Source organism: Lissotriton helveticus, chromosome 8 (genome assembly GCF_964261635.1).
Source record: "Lissotriton helveticus chromosome 8, aLisHel1.1, whole genome shotgun sequence".
Classification (NCBI taxonomy): domain Eukaryota; kingdom Metazoa; phylum Chordata; class Amphibia; order Caudata; family Salamandridae; genus Lissotriton; species Lissotriton helveticus.
This window is the reverse complement of record NC_136069.1, coordinates 424,356,918-424,372,184: the sequence shown is the minus strand read 5'-3', so window position 1 is coordinate 424,372,184 and position 15,267 is coordinate 424,356,918. Positions and strand designations below refer to the sequence as shown.

The window sequence follows — 15,267 nt, the reverse complement described above, 5'->3', positions numbered from 1 at the left end:
GGGGGGCCCTTCTTGTACTTTGCAGGTAGGCCCCCTCAAGTTTCGATGACACACACCCTCGTTGCCACAATCAAAAATTTACAGCAGCCTTGTGCTCTGCCAACCAGCCCGCATAGCTCTTAATATACTGTAGTCCTAAAGACCAGCAGGATTTTTAAACTAGCATTGACGTATTTCTGGATCTCTATTAACGTTCCTCAAACCTAACGCATTATTTTCCTTCCACTGCGGCAATGGCACATATGCATGGCTCTCCCACTGTCCCCTATTCCTATAGTAAAGCAATCTTGTTGTTTATGACATACTCACACAAATAATTCTGTCACCGTACCTCAATCCTAAAGAAATACCACATACATAAATACATACAGGTCTGTATTCTGCTAGCTGTTTAAAATCTCTGTACAGCCGAAAGGTAAAACATAGCGTTATACAGTCTTAAAATAAATATTTTATTTGCACCAATACCTGCTTTCTGGATAAAAGTGGCCTCTTGAGTAGAGATGGGAGACATTCTGAGTGAAGTTACTGTGCCCTGCATTAGGAACTAGGTACAGTCCGGTTAGCGATTTCAAGCCAAGTGCCCCTATAGTAGAAATGTATCTCTAAACCAAATCTACTTAAATTAATAAACACAACAGCAGGAACACAAAGCAAACAGGACTCTAGGAGTTTTCAGTGCTTGTGCTTCATTAGTTCTACTGCTTCCGACAAAAGGCTGCTGAATTGCTAAAGTTAGAAGCAAACCTAAAATTTCAACTGTGTTCACTGAAATCATTGTTACCGTACTTAGCATGTTGGTGACTGTATGTCAATGACCATCAATAAATACCACAATTGACCTAAAACCAAACTTAATAAAATGTATACCCTGACCCACATCAACATACTTACAAACTCATCTGCCCACCTAGAAATTATTTTATTTTCCCAAATGCGCACACTTATGTATCGTCCAAAATTATTTCCTAGGAAAAACTTTCTCCAAACTCCATGTCACAAATTGTCACTATCAAGCCGCAAACTAGCATGAAAACTGATTCACTCAGACCTCCCTGAAGCATTATGGCTACCTCCAATTGATTACAACTGCTGTAATTTTATACTAAGAAAGGTGGAGTGTCTTGACCTTGGTCCACAATTGAATATTTCACATATAAATCAAGGGCTGGTTAAATGATGCCATCAATCGCTATTTATTCCCCATGACTCCTCACTGTCCATGGAGGAGTATTTGAAGAGTTCTTAGTAATGATGTGTTTGGGAGCTCCAAGTGACTATGTAAAAACTGGTTTAGTGATGAATTTGTGGCCTTTAAACCTGACAAGGACGCAAACTGTAGTTTGAGCCCAAAGCAGGATTACAAGTACTGAGGATTTAACACACACACACACACACACACACACACAAGTTGCCTGGAACAATGTTTTCCTTGAAAAAGAGGTTGGAAAGAAGTAAAATTGCAGAGACCAGGTGTAAAACCTGATGCTGCTAGTAAGCCTACTTACGTCATTAAATTATTTGAACGTAATAAACGTGCATAGCTTAAACTATATTATTAAAAATCAATTGCTTAGATTTCCGACCAAAATACTAATATGTCCTTTTCAGGAGTTATACATCTGCATTATATTGAAAAACACCAATGGCTTTAGTTCCAATACTTAATTTGAGCCAGTGAGGCACTGAATTTTCCTCTATTTTTATTTCTCGAGAACAAGAGCGAGGAATACACACTAAATGTAAAGGAGAAGCAAGAGAAAGAGGGAAAACTGTTGCAAAGGGAGAAAGCAGGAACCAACAAGAGTGAGATAAAGGGGCAAGGAGTGTCCTGTAGTGGTAGAGTCATGGATGAATGCAAGACTATGCAGCCTTGATATGCGACAAATTAAGCACTGCATGGTTCTTAATGTTTTTTTTTTATGCCATACACTAAAAGAGAAACCAATATCACTCATGCTGTTTCATATAATCTGCATTCTAGCTAATAAACGGGCATACAAAGTTATCTGTGAAAGAAAATTACGGACAGCTTTTCCTCCAGGCTAAAAAGTAGTGCAGGATGGCTTACCTCGATCTTACATTTTGAGAAACAAACTTAAACCCTCAGTCACTCTACCCAACAATGAAAAATACTGTTGCATAAAGCCAACATGTAAATGAGCGATGTTTCAGGCAATCCATATTTTGGACAATATTTCAATTGACCAGTACCGAGGATCTGAATACAATCAAGTTGAAAGAGATGCCCCGCTCACCTCACAAGTTATTCCCGTCCTGAGTCACGTGAACTTTCCATTGCGCTGTGGCTGCGCATTGCCCCCTGTGCCCGGACGTCGGCCAGAACTGTTTCACAATATCATAAGAAGCACAGCGGGTGCATGGTAAACAGAAACCTCGGCATGCTGTAAGTTGTGTGAGGTGTGCATGCTATTTGTGAACACGAGCAGCGCATGAAAGACATAGGCAAGAATGAAAAGTGCATGTCCCCCCACCCTACCCCACCCTGAAGACCACTCACTCGTGTAGACGCATAGACAACTACGCGCCTCCGAGCACCATTTAAATTATGACAAGAGGCCCGGCCGGGGCCCGGGCGTGCGCAGTGCGCACCACCATTATCAACCAATTAAGAGACCTGCAGCCAGGGCGTGTGGCGTGCGCACGCGGCGCCAACGGAACCATTTAATTAAGAGACCACTGGCCCTGAGCCCCTGACATGTGCAGCGTGCACCATTTGATTTATGGGGAGGCCGCTGTGCGCACCATTCAAATCATGATTGAAATTCAATCATGAATTAAATGGTGCACGCACAGACTTGAGGCTTGCTTGCTGGCTCCGCTGAGCGAGAGGGCCCCTGGAGCGTGAGGGCCCCTGGAGCGCCACAGGCCCCCCGCACCGCGGGGGCTGCAGGGGCCTGTGTTACGCCCCTGCACCCACTGGGACCCTCTCACATCTCAAGCCACAATCTCCATCATGAACTCTGTGCACTTGGGAGCACCCATGGATCCCTGTCCCCACCACTTTTTCAACTTCGGGAGTAAGACGATTGGCAACGAGCTCAAGAAAATCCTGAACAACTCCATCACCTCAGCCTCCTTCCCGGAGTACTAGAAACTCACTGAAGTGAGGCCCCTCCTGAAGAAATCATCCACTGACCCAGCAGAACCAAAGAACTACAGGCCCGTCTCACTGCTCCCTTTTCCAGTGAAGGTTCTTGAGAAGGCCATCAGTCAGCAACTCACCGAACACCTGGAACACAACAACCTCCTGGACACCTCTCTGTCCGGATTCCAGGCCAACAACTGCACTCAACCAGCCCTCATCGCAGCCACCAACGACATCAAGGCCCTCCTGGACAGCAGCAGAATGGCAGCCCTCACTCTCCAGGACTTGTCAGCCACCTTGCATCACATTTTGAACAACAGACTCCACCATATCGAAATCCTTTTTGCAGAAACGGATTGGTGGTGCCTTTTTGTGTTTTGTCCTGGAGGACCATTTGGGAGATCGTTCCCTTGTTGAACACTTACCTGTAAGGGAATAGGTATGCCTTGGTGTACCCATTTCGACCTTTGCTATGAATAATTTGGCGTTATGCTCCCTGATGGCCTTCGGGTCCATCAGGGAACAGGAACTGCTGGCTTGGGCATCTTGGCCAGATCCAAGGCACCAATGAAAATGTAATGATTATCCAACAGACATCCACTCACGACACATATGGCAGGGTTTGAACTCTGAAACTTTTAGATGAGACCTCTGAGCTAAGCTTTCTTGGTGAAGCACTGAAAAACAGCTTGGGGCTTCATTGGTGAGGCATTGAAAAACAGGACTGGATGTCAGCAGGTCGGTGGGCACCATTTTTATGATGGGGTTGTAATGTCAGGTAGGTAAAGTTGCGACTGGAGCCAGATGATGCCACCTGGCAGTACAGGACAGGTACTGCTGGGGAATATTCTTAAGGTGAGGACCCGACAGGAAGCTGTATTAATAAGACAGAGCGAGTGGTGCTGTTTGGCTCGATTAGCGAGAACCAACAAATGTGATTTAGTAGATCTTTCATGAAGAAACTAGATTGTCAAAAAAGTGACTGAAAACCTGAAAGGTTTGCACCATCTTTGCATCAGGACTGCAGTCTCACCTGAGCATAAACATTTTAGAACCCAAGGTGGAACGATCAGAGGCCAGCCACGCAGCTGCTCAGGCTTGCAGCTGTCCCAGGGACTATAAGGAATGGAATCGCCCTTGAACTCTGATAAATCTTATAGGGTGGTAATCTCCCAATTACCTGACACCTATGGTCAACTATTAATGCAACTAATCAACTCGAAAGTCTTCTGCAAATTCAACAGAAAAATGCTAATTCAATGTTGGATAAGTGGGTATCATCATCTGAAAAATAGCCCTTCACTTGTATTTCGATGAAGTTGTGTCTTTTTATACCAAAATCTGCATTACCAATTAATTTTTGCATAGAGAAAATGATTAGAAAAAAGTTAGTCTGATGCATAGTTATCTGCCTCCGATGTTAACACAGATCATCTCGGTAGCTGCTTCTGATTAACTCAGTTTAAATATCCCCCACAGATAAAGTGTCTATCTGCAGTCTGGCTTGTACCCTGAGTGATGTACTGCTCTCAGGGCGCATTCAGATCATAGGTCCGACTGATCAACACATATTGGCCCAGTGTCTATGGAAAACAAAATATGAACTTGTAAAGTTATTTGCTCTTGCTCCAAAGCATAGTAGAAATGTGATCGTCCTTCTTGGGATGGAAGGGTAAGCTGACCTGCTGGACCAGTGGAGAGGTGTGGTGCAGCGACCAGGGCAGCTTCCTTTGGAGCACAGGGTTCACGGTTCGATCCCTGGCTCCGGTCAGCACCATGTGACTCTGGGCAATAGCTCACTTAATTTCCACAAAGTGCCCCAGCGCCTTGAGGCCGTAAGGGTGGGTAGTTCGAGCTTTACAAATATGGATTTTGCTGAGATGGATACTGTGCCCATGAGGTCGAACACCACTCCCAGCAGTAGATTCCACCATTGTGTCAAATCTCATATCTGCAGTTCTTTCATGGAGCGATATTATGACCTCAGTGATAGGACTAATTCCAGGCAAAATTTTAGAGATGGGAGAGGATTTGTGATGCATATGTAGTCCAACATGATTGGGTCCATGGGTAAACGCCCTAATAGGAAGCCTAGACATGATTCACGTATGAAAACTGTTGGACAATACCATTCAGTACTCCTTGTTTTTTCTGCTGAGTGGTTGATATTCTGTCCTGTCTAAAATCAGACCATCTAAATATTGATATTTTCAGAAATAATGAAACCTTTATTGCTCAATACAATTAGGAAAGGTGTGTTACAGTCAACAGGTCTGGATTTTGTGAATGAATGACAAACACTGTTGACGTAAAGCAAATAGGCTCACATTCTAGCATATCATAGTTTTTGTTCAAGGTAATAGACTTTTAAGACATGCAAAAGAGTCAGAACTCCAGTCTGCATCCGGGAAATTACCTCATTTGACCGAAGGATGAGGGGTACCCAATAGGCACAAATCCCCGTTCCATACAGCCACATTCGCATTCTACCTAGATGTGAAGGGCGGGGTGGTTCCCTGGCATAGGAATGCAGCGTTATATGCCTGAGACATGAGGCGAGGCAGCAACAGATTCATTGGAACTAAGGGGTAAGTAACACACCCAAGACCAGAGTAGGATTCCCCACACAGATCGCTCGGAAAACCGCACTCATACAGAAGATTTTACACTAGAAAAAAGTGAAGGCTGTGTGGGAAACCAAAACGAAACATTAAGTGCATTTCACACTTCTGAGAAGGATAAAGAAAATGTACCAGAAGAGCATATGCCTGAAAGATGCACAACACATAGGCTTGCCTAAACGTATGTCTATGATGTGATGCTGTAAAAATAAAAAAAAGACACGATTCATTGTTGAAACACTGATTGTAAGATATCCTCACTTTACAATCATTTGTACATACTAATTGCAGACTTGCAAAGAATGCACAGGCCATCATGCAGTCTATAAACATTCCTGGAAGTTGATATAAAACACTACAATGCATCACCCCATTTGCTCTGGTGACTTCTGATACCGTCAGAACGCCTTAGATGCTTCAACATTCGGAATACAAACTTTTTTTATTATTCGATTTAAAGGAAAAATATGTTGCTGTAAATAAACCCTTCTCATGTATTTACTTTATTATTTAATGGGATATAGCAGTATGCTACAGCTCCTCGTTGAGCCTTAAAACACTACTTTCTAAATTGTGCACAGTGTAGAGGGCCACAGCTGTTAGATGTGTAATGGTGCAAAAACTCGATATTACGGTTATTGACAGCTGGTTGTCTATCCCAGAGCACAGATCTACTAATAACAGACCAAAGGCAGCTTAGGGTGTTTTCTTTGATCCTTTTGAGAGCCAAAGGAAGGAACACAAGTGCAGAGGCAGGGAAGGAGAAGAGGATGGGGAGGACCATTTACCTGTGCTATCCTGTGATGCTGAAGCTTGATCACCCTGGACACCGCCATCTGCATACTTCCAAAGACTGCGACCACCTCCAGGATCTTGTCGTCAAAGGACGGCGCCCCAAAGATCTGCAGGAGAGAAACCACAGTACTGTCATGAGCATCCAGGGCACGTCACCTCGGCCTTACTGCTGATTAGAATCTCTCTTCTTCCTGTTATTGTTTCAGTTATCATGCGTATACATGTGATAGAAGGAGCGCTAAAGCAATCCTTGCTTGAATTTGCAACCCCAATACTCGTTTATTGCAGATTAAGTTGTCTATCTGGACACTAAAGTTTCCAAATGACGACTCACTTTGTATTTTTTTAGCTACATTTGGCGAAGAGCTTATAAAGGGGACAACACATTTGGAAGAGGTTTCTATAGACACATACATTGGACATGATTGGCCTAGTAAATTCACAAAAGGTTAAGCGCAACTTAACCAATTTTGTCAGCGGTTAAGGCTTTATGGCCATACCATGTTCTTTGTATGTGCCTGCAGCTATAACTGAAGACACTAGATGGCAGCAACACTCAATACAACGAAAGAAATACATATTACCAAATACCTGATATTGAAAATGCTCACCAAAGAGAACAGGCATTGCATTAACGAAAACACAGAAGTAAATAAATGTTTTATGCCCTGGGAAAAAAACGTTGCCCAACAAAAGTTGTGCTTCTTCACTGTCAAGAGCTTTAAATTGCTTACGAAAAACAATCCTCTAGAAACATTAACTGAAGGGATGTTATAATGCAAAACCCATTTTTTTAAACTGACATTTGCCAATTTTAGTGAGCACAGGAACAAATACGCCCCCCCCGGCACCGTTTATGACTTCATACATAATATCACATATTCTCACACCATATCACAAACTACCACAATATCACTGTATGTGACATAGACAAAGCCTTTTGAGAGCATCACAAATGCCTTTTGCCCGCTCATGAACTGATCTGCGCCGAATCGGGAATGAAGCCGTGAGAGAGAATGTGTCACCTGACAAAATTCCAGCTGATTAGTCAAAAGGCACCGAAGCGAATGAAGCCCCAATAACAATGTTTTTTTTCTTTTTTTTCCCGTAATATAGAAACAAGCACTGGGACTAAAGAAGCAGTATCAAAATCCATTTAGATGCCATCAATAAAAGGATGAACGAGTCAACACGTTTTCTGAGAGAAAGTATGCAAATCATGTCTTGGTTCCAAAGCAACTAGTCTACGGAGAAAAGTAATGCTGGCACAGTTCAAGTCTTGATGCAACGTGCATTGATATTGACCAGTCAAGTTTTAAAGGGGCCATGGGATTGGAACGACACTGGGTTGGGTCGATATGAGCTTCTCTTGGACTTGGGACTGATGCCTATCTCCGACCCAGTTATGTAGGACCATTCGGCAGACAAATATAAATGATCTCATGCTGCTGGTCTTAGCTGCAAGGACCTGCAGGAGAAACCCAACAGGTCAAAAGCCTTCTTATTCTAGAGAAAGAGAGAGCACATGGTTATTACCCTGCAAACTAGTTCCACTAAATTCAGAATCACCAGAACAGTTGCAGTTCCACCATTTTCCTGTCCAGATGATCTTAGCCCTGCTCAAACTAAATTGCCATCAGAGATAAAATAGGATATTATTTGATACATCGAGGCCACTCCAGGCATAAAGACATATTACAAGCAGTAACTGCAGCAAATTTCCATCTTCAGCTATGGGGGACCTTTCTGCAATTTTTGAGCTTCCTGGTGGTAAGAACTCTGATTTGGACACAATACATTTAAGGCTTTGCTCTGTCAAAGCCTTGTACCTGGACTGATTAGAGCATGTATCGTTTCTGCTGCAAGAGTGAACAACAGGCAATTCTGTGGTCTCAACGCACGAGCCTCCCCAAAATGGGATGTTCTCGTCTGGGAGTCCACAATACTTAGAATTGTTCAAAATACATTAAAAGGTGGGTTAAATACTTTACAGTTTTAGTATAGTATCAGGTGGTTCATCATCAACATCAAATAATGCACCATTGATACTTTAAGAAAAACTAGGTCAGGTAGCCGACCTCTAAAGGTAGAAGAAACCAGCTCATGAAACTGACCCAAGTGACCTTGGGTGTGTGTGGGGTGGGGGGCATTGGGGTGGGGGTGCTTTCCTGCTTGAACGCTATGGATGCGACCTCCATGTCAATAGTGCTCACAAATGGGCGCTATGGAAATGAAGGTCACGTCCAAGAATCCGGCACCCGAGCAGCAGCTGTTGTGTGGTACTCCACTACCCTCCCTGCCACACCACCCTGATTTGAAGCGGAAGACTCTCCTGCCACTGCCAAGGAGGTGTGACCGTCCTGCAAATGGCACAATCATGTTAGTGAAGCACTTACATAATTTGCAGGACCAGCAGAAATTGTGTACAAGAAATTTTGATGTCTCCATATAGTGTGTTGGAGCCCTGCCTGTCACGGTCACTAGGCCCATCAATCCAACAGGGGTACTATTTTTATCAAGAGGTGTGTTAAAGCCTATGCATTTACTGTTCATGCCACTTTAACTGTGATGCAATGGTTAGATCTTTATGTGCATCACATGGAATGTAAGGGTACTGGCGAAGGGAGACAGAGTTGCTAGAGGGTTGGTCCAGTGATGGCTGTGCTGTACATTGCAGATGCAGTAAAGAGTGTTGGACTATGGCTTTCAGTGTGTGCGTACTCTTTTAACCCTGCGTGAAAACGTGACGGGACCTCGCTATTTACACTAAAAGGAGAACATGTTTTAACTTTCTTAGGCGGTAAGTGATTATGTTTCCAGGCCGAAAACCTACTTAATTGGTCCCCTAAGTGACCTTTGGCATGCGACGGCCACATAGACCTCAGGTCTAGGGCTCTAGGTCAATACAATTTAATTGCTGATCGTAGTGAGCATGTGTACCAACCACGTAGCAGGCACCATTACCTTGGATTGAAATAATGGCAATGTCCCTATGACCAGCGAAATCCCAGCAGATGTATGGTGAATCACACGGCAGAACGCGAGCTGTAGCGCAGGTCAGGGGAACTCGCGGAGCCTGCGCACACGTCTTCATGTGTGCTGAAGACTGGAATGTGGGCGTGTTAGGTCTTAAAGACTACAATGTAACAGATACTGCGGTTACGGCCGCGTAGTAGACTAGAACATGACCAGTGCTGTGGATGCGGTTGCGCACGACAATCAGCTCAACCTGGGAATACGCGCTGCTGATCTCGCATTAAGCGGCCTGTTCATTTAACACGCATGTCAAGCTGCTGAGGAAACGGTGTGTAAAATCATACACTTGCTGCAGTGACATTTCCAAGAACTTTGTGGTAACCGACTCATGCCAAGAAAGCACAGCAAATCACAAATTTGTTTATAGGAGTCAACACAAGCTTTGAAGCAGGTGGTTATTTTAATTCCTAATGTTAACCTGTTTTGGTTATTTATTATTTCAATCTGTTATTTTAGATTCTGTATTATTTAGTTATGTTGGTGTCCAAATTTGAACTATCCTTGAGCCATGGCAGCGGGAAGTATGGTTATACCCCCACAATTCCCATCAGAAGCCGGCGACCCAATATTACCATCGATGAAATGGAATAAACTACTGGATTCTTATTTAATTGCTACCGGTGGGGAGAAATATTCATCAGTGAAAAAACACAAGGGGTTTTGTTACATATCCTTGAGATTGAGGGCAGTAACATTTACGAGAGCTTGAATGAGATCACAGTTGGAAATGCGGAGAGGGATCCTGGTGATGTTTATGGAATGCAAATGCTAATGCTGGAAAATAAAGTTGGTCCCAGGATAAATGTGCTCATGGAGAGACATAGGTTTTTCACAAGAGTCCAGAACAAAACTTAAAGAGTAGGAAAGGATATAGCTTTGCACCTGTGAGCTTGGAGACTTGATAGATTCCTTAATTAGGATAAGGGCCACAGTGGGCACCTGCTTTGGAGTACTGAGGCTGCTAAGAACGTTTTTTAGACTAATAAAGGCCTCCGCACAAAAAAACAGCAACACAGGCCCTGCTGGCGTCCAGGCTTGATTACTGCAACGTGCTCAGCCAGGATGCTATTAGGAATGCCAAAGTGGACCACCATCCGTTCCGGTTCGGCTGAACTTCACTGGCTTCCAGTAAAAAACAGAATTTAATTTGAAGTTCAGTGTTTCGAGCACAGGATAAGGAATCAGAGAGGTCCCAGTTATCTCTTCCCCCTGATCAGTGCTCACACCCCCTCCAGAGTACTTCGATCTGGGGAAGCAGCTTTGGCAGTGATTCCCAGAGTGGGTCGTGCACAACTGGGGAGTTACTCCTTTTGTCTCCGTACCGCCAAGCTATGGAACTCAATGCCACTCAACCTAAGACTTGAAAAGTCTGAGGCAAGTTTCCCCAAAAATCTGAAGACTTGGCTCTTTAGACAGAGTTAGAAGGAGCTCTGAGCCTCTTGCCCCTGACCACTTCTGACCTTATTATGTGGCTATTGCTTAGTGCGGGGACACTCCTTGGGAGTAACCAGGTGCTCTATAAATCATATTAATTAGGGACCAACTAGTGTGCTGCATAATTAATCCTAAAGTGCAGAAGAAAGAAATAACTTATAAAAAATCCCACCTTAAAGATGCAGTGAACATTTTGTGGAAGGTATGGAGCACACAATGGGGTGGGTCAAGGAGATGCGTGACAAACCTACCAGCACTATGGAGAGAGTGGCCCATCTTAATATGAACAATGAGGATGAGTACTACTCTTCGGTAGACAAGATGGGGGCTACCACTTCCAAGGGAGCTACCAGCTCAAAAAAACTGTGCAATTAATGACAAGAACAAGAGTATTGTGGGTACTGATACCAAAAACACTGTTGGAATGAAATGTTTTAGATGTGACAATCCCAACCACTTATCTAACAGTCCTAAATGCTTTGCAAGGAATCTGACCTGTAGGAGTTGCGGGAAGAAGGGGCACCTAGATAGGGTGTGCACAAATACAAAGGTGTAGAATTCTGATGATCAGCTTTATGTGTGCACCAACTTGCCATTTTATGTGTATCGCAGATTGAAGAATCAGGAGTGAATTTAACTGATGGTGAAGTGGATGGTGGACGTGTGAAAATGCCAGAGTGCCAAATATTGGTGGATGGTAAACAGTTATTCATTTTGACAGACTCAGGTTCACCATTTACACTAATAGGTGACAAAAATTGGGAGACCATCTTTGGCAAACAACATAGAACTGAGGGCTGGTGATATTTTTCCTGGCGAGTATGGTGGTACTAAGATAGATCTGATTGCTCACACCATAATGAGTATTAACTTTAAAGGTTGTGAAACTGTAGGAAAGATCTATGTGTCTAAACAGGGAGATAAACTTTTAGGTTGGCACAACCAAAAGAATTTAAGGGTCACACTCATTCCTAATGCCACTGCCCAGGTCATGCTTATAGAGAATATTAGTGTGGGGAAATTTCCTGAGGCGTTTAGTGAGGCGTTGGGTTTTCTGAAGGGGTTTTAACACAAGATTGTCCTTAAGCATAACACCAAACCAGTAGTTCATAAGGTACAGAAATTTCCCAATCTCATGATGGGCACCTTGTGGGAGGAGTTGGGCAGACTAAAAGGTTGGATGTGGTGGAAAAGATCAAATCGTCAGACTGATTGGCCCCGGTGGTCCTCGCACCCGAAGACAATGGTTCCAAATTGAGAATGTGTGTGGACCACAAGGATCCTAATCAGTGTTTGGGTGGACAGCCAACCTCTTCCAAACATAACTGAGAAGCTGTCAATGCTAAATGGGGCCAACGTCTTCAGTGTAATGGAACTATCCGCAGCCTATCACAATGTGATGTTACACAAAGATTCCCATCACTGTACCTCATTCCTGATGCCACTTAGAGCCTACAGGTTCGAGAGGATGCCATTCGCTTAGCTTCGGTGGCTGCATGCTTCCAAAGATTAATGAAAGATCTGCTTGATGGAATCAACTATGTACTGTTCTTCCAGATGATATCGTTGTGTTTGGAAAGGCTAGAAAGTACCATGATGAATTGAGGCAAGTTTTAAAGAAGTTAGTGGACTCACCTTGAAGCATGAGAAGTTCAAATTTAGAGTGTGCACGGTGCCCTACTTAGGACATACCATTTCAGGGGACGGCATAAGACTAAAGGCGACACACACTGATTCCATTACTAAAGCTCCAGTTTCTGTGGACAAAGATGGCATTTAGTCATTCTTGGGGTTGGCTGAATACTATTCAAAATGTGATCAGGCTTTTGCCAGCATTGTGATGCAATTGGGGGCAATGCTGAAGAAAAGAGCCAAATTTGAGTGGTCAGTTGATTTTGAGGTGGCTTTTTCGATTATCAAAAAAGTCATTGGAGACATGCCCAACTTAGGATATTTTGATCTAACTAAAAGAACAATACTGACCACTGATGCAAGTTTCAAGGGGTTGGGAGCTCTGATGGCTTAAATTGTGGATGGTGAAAAAAAGGTCATAGTATATGCCTCACGCTCTCTCAAGGGGACAAAAGAGAGATACTCTGTCATAGAGCAAGAGGTACTTACATGCGTGTGGGCCATCCACCACTTCACATCTTCAATCTGGGGTTTGCCCTTCACTTTGAGGTCTAAACAAAAACAGTTGGAGGAGGTGTTTACTTGTAAAGGTACTGAAAGGGCAACCCCCAGGATCAAGATATGGGTGGAGAGTGTGCTTGAATTCAATTTCAAGGTAGATTATCTTCTGAGTTCACGCAATGCTTTTTCCAGGTTACTGCTGGAGGAAAAAGTGCTATCAGAGATTGAAATCATAGTCTTGTCGGTGACAGAAATGGCTTTGAATGAAATGGAATGGAATGAGATAATGTTTGGGGGCGTGAAGAAGGAATTCAATATTGTTGATGGCAAGTTGTTCAGAGCTAATCTTATAATTCCACCTGCGGGGTTAAGGAACAAGATTACAAATTTGGCCCATGAAGGACACTTGGGCCGGATTCTCACCAAGGCAAGATTAAGGGAAAGCTACTTGTGGGTTGGTCTTGATAGACAAATAGAGAGTCTGGTGAGGGACTGTTGGATATGTGCGAGCAGTGAGAAGTTCAACGTGAGGACGGCACCGTTATCTCCAGTGGATGTGCCAGAGGAGTCATGGTGAAGGCTGGGAAATTACATTGTTGGGCCCTTTAATCTGTTGGCCCCCTTAATCTGATGGCCCCCAGTGAAAGATAGGAGTTTGTATTGGTGGATTACACTTCCAAATGGGTGACTGCTTGTTGTACCAGTTCAATAACTACTATGATTGTGATGGAGTTTTTGAAAGATGTATTCACATGCGAGGAGATTCCCTAGAATAATAATCACTGATAAAGGAGTTCAGTTTGTATCAGATGAAATTAAGAGTTTCCTGGATGGACTGTCCATTGAACATCGCTGCACTGCTTTGTATTCTACCCAGGCCAATGGCTTTGTGGAGAAATGAATGGTGTGGTGAGGTATTGTGCTCAAGTTGCTGTGAAAGGTAGAAGATCCATCAGGAAAATCTTCAGAGATAAACTGTCGCATATCGCACCAATACAATAACCAATATGTCGTCTCCTTTGTTTGAAGGGACAATTGGCTGGATCCAAGCTTAACCCTAGGTGGTTAGAGTGGAAGAGAGAGATGGTAGTGCTCAGCAGGCAAAGGGTTGCAGATCACCAAAGGGAAATACAAAGAGCATTATGATTTCAAGTGCTGTGCTGTTCACAGGGATTGGAAGGTGGGAGAGTATGTGTATGTCAAAGGTGAATCAAAGTTCTTAGGACTTTTCCAAGTAGCGGAGGTCAAAAAGAATGTTGTGGTACTGGAAAATGTGGAAGCGTGGAACATGTCACATTTGGCCAAAGGTGCTTTGATGATGGGTGAGAAGAGGAATGAACGGGCAGAAAAACCTAAGCATTATGTTAATGCTGAACATAAGTACGTGGTAAGTTTACCACATACTGGTGCCCGTGTCTGTAAAAGACCTACATACCTCAAGGATTATGTTGTGAGTAAATATTCTGGGAATAACAGAGTAAGCGTTATTATGGCAATACCTTGAAGTTTAAAACTTTAGTTTGCAATTTCGGTTTATTGTGGTTTTAGGAGTTTATACTAGGTACTTCTACGTGCATTTTTTCATGTTTATTATTTTGTTTACAGTATACATTTGTGGTGCCATTCAATTCTTGGACTGTTACTGCCTTGTTGTTGGGGGTGGGGTATGCTATGTACTATGCATTTAGTGTTCATGCCTCTTTAACTGTGAGGTAATGGTTAGATCTTTATGTGCATCACATGGAATGTAAGGATGCTGGCAAAGAGCGACGGAGTTGCTGGAGGGTTGGTCCAGTGGTGGCTGTGCTGTACACGGTGGATGCAATAAAGAATTGGACCATGGTTTGCCGTGTTTGTGTACTCTCTTAACAAGATGCACAGGAACGCTGGTACCATTTTTATCAGGTGATGCATGGGAACACTGAGCGGTAGGACATTTATGGATCCCTGCAGATTCTGGAACATTCCCTCAGAGAAATGTGAGGAAAAGGTGTTTTTAGCCAAAATGTGTGCTTTGTAAGGGTTTCTGGGTAAAAACACTTCATGAGATCATTGCAAGTCTCACCACTAGGGAATTCCCCGGGCATCTAGTTTTCAGGAATTCCAGGGTTTGGGACGTTTCCCAAATGGCTGAGCCCA

At 43.5% G+C, this 15,267-nt stretch overlaps 1 protein-coding gene across 3 annotated transcripts in view; it reads right to left on the bottom strand.

The window, feature by feature from the left end:
* The window catches only part of DGKH (diacylglycerol kinase eta), a 681,607-nt gene that overhangs the window by 92,539 nt on the left and 573,801 nt on the right, over nucleotides 1–15,267 (bottom strand). For all 3 annotated transcript variants that reach the window (XM_078657279.1, XM_078657278.1, XM_078657277.1), the window contains exon 22: nucleotides 6,519–6,632. In XM_078657279.1, coding sequence (XP_078513405.1) covers nucleotides 6,519–6,632 — 114 coding nt within the window. The remainder of the gene's footprint in view (nucleotides 1–6,518; nucleotides 6,633–15,267) is intronic.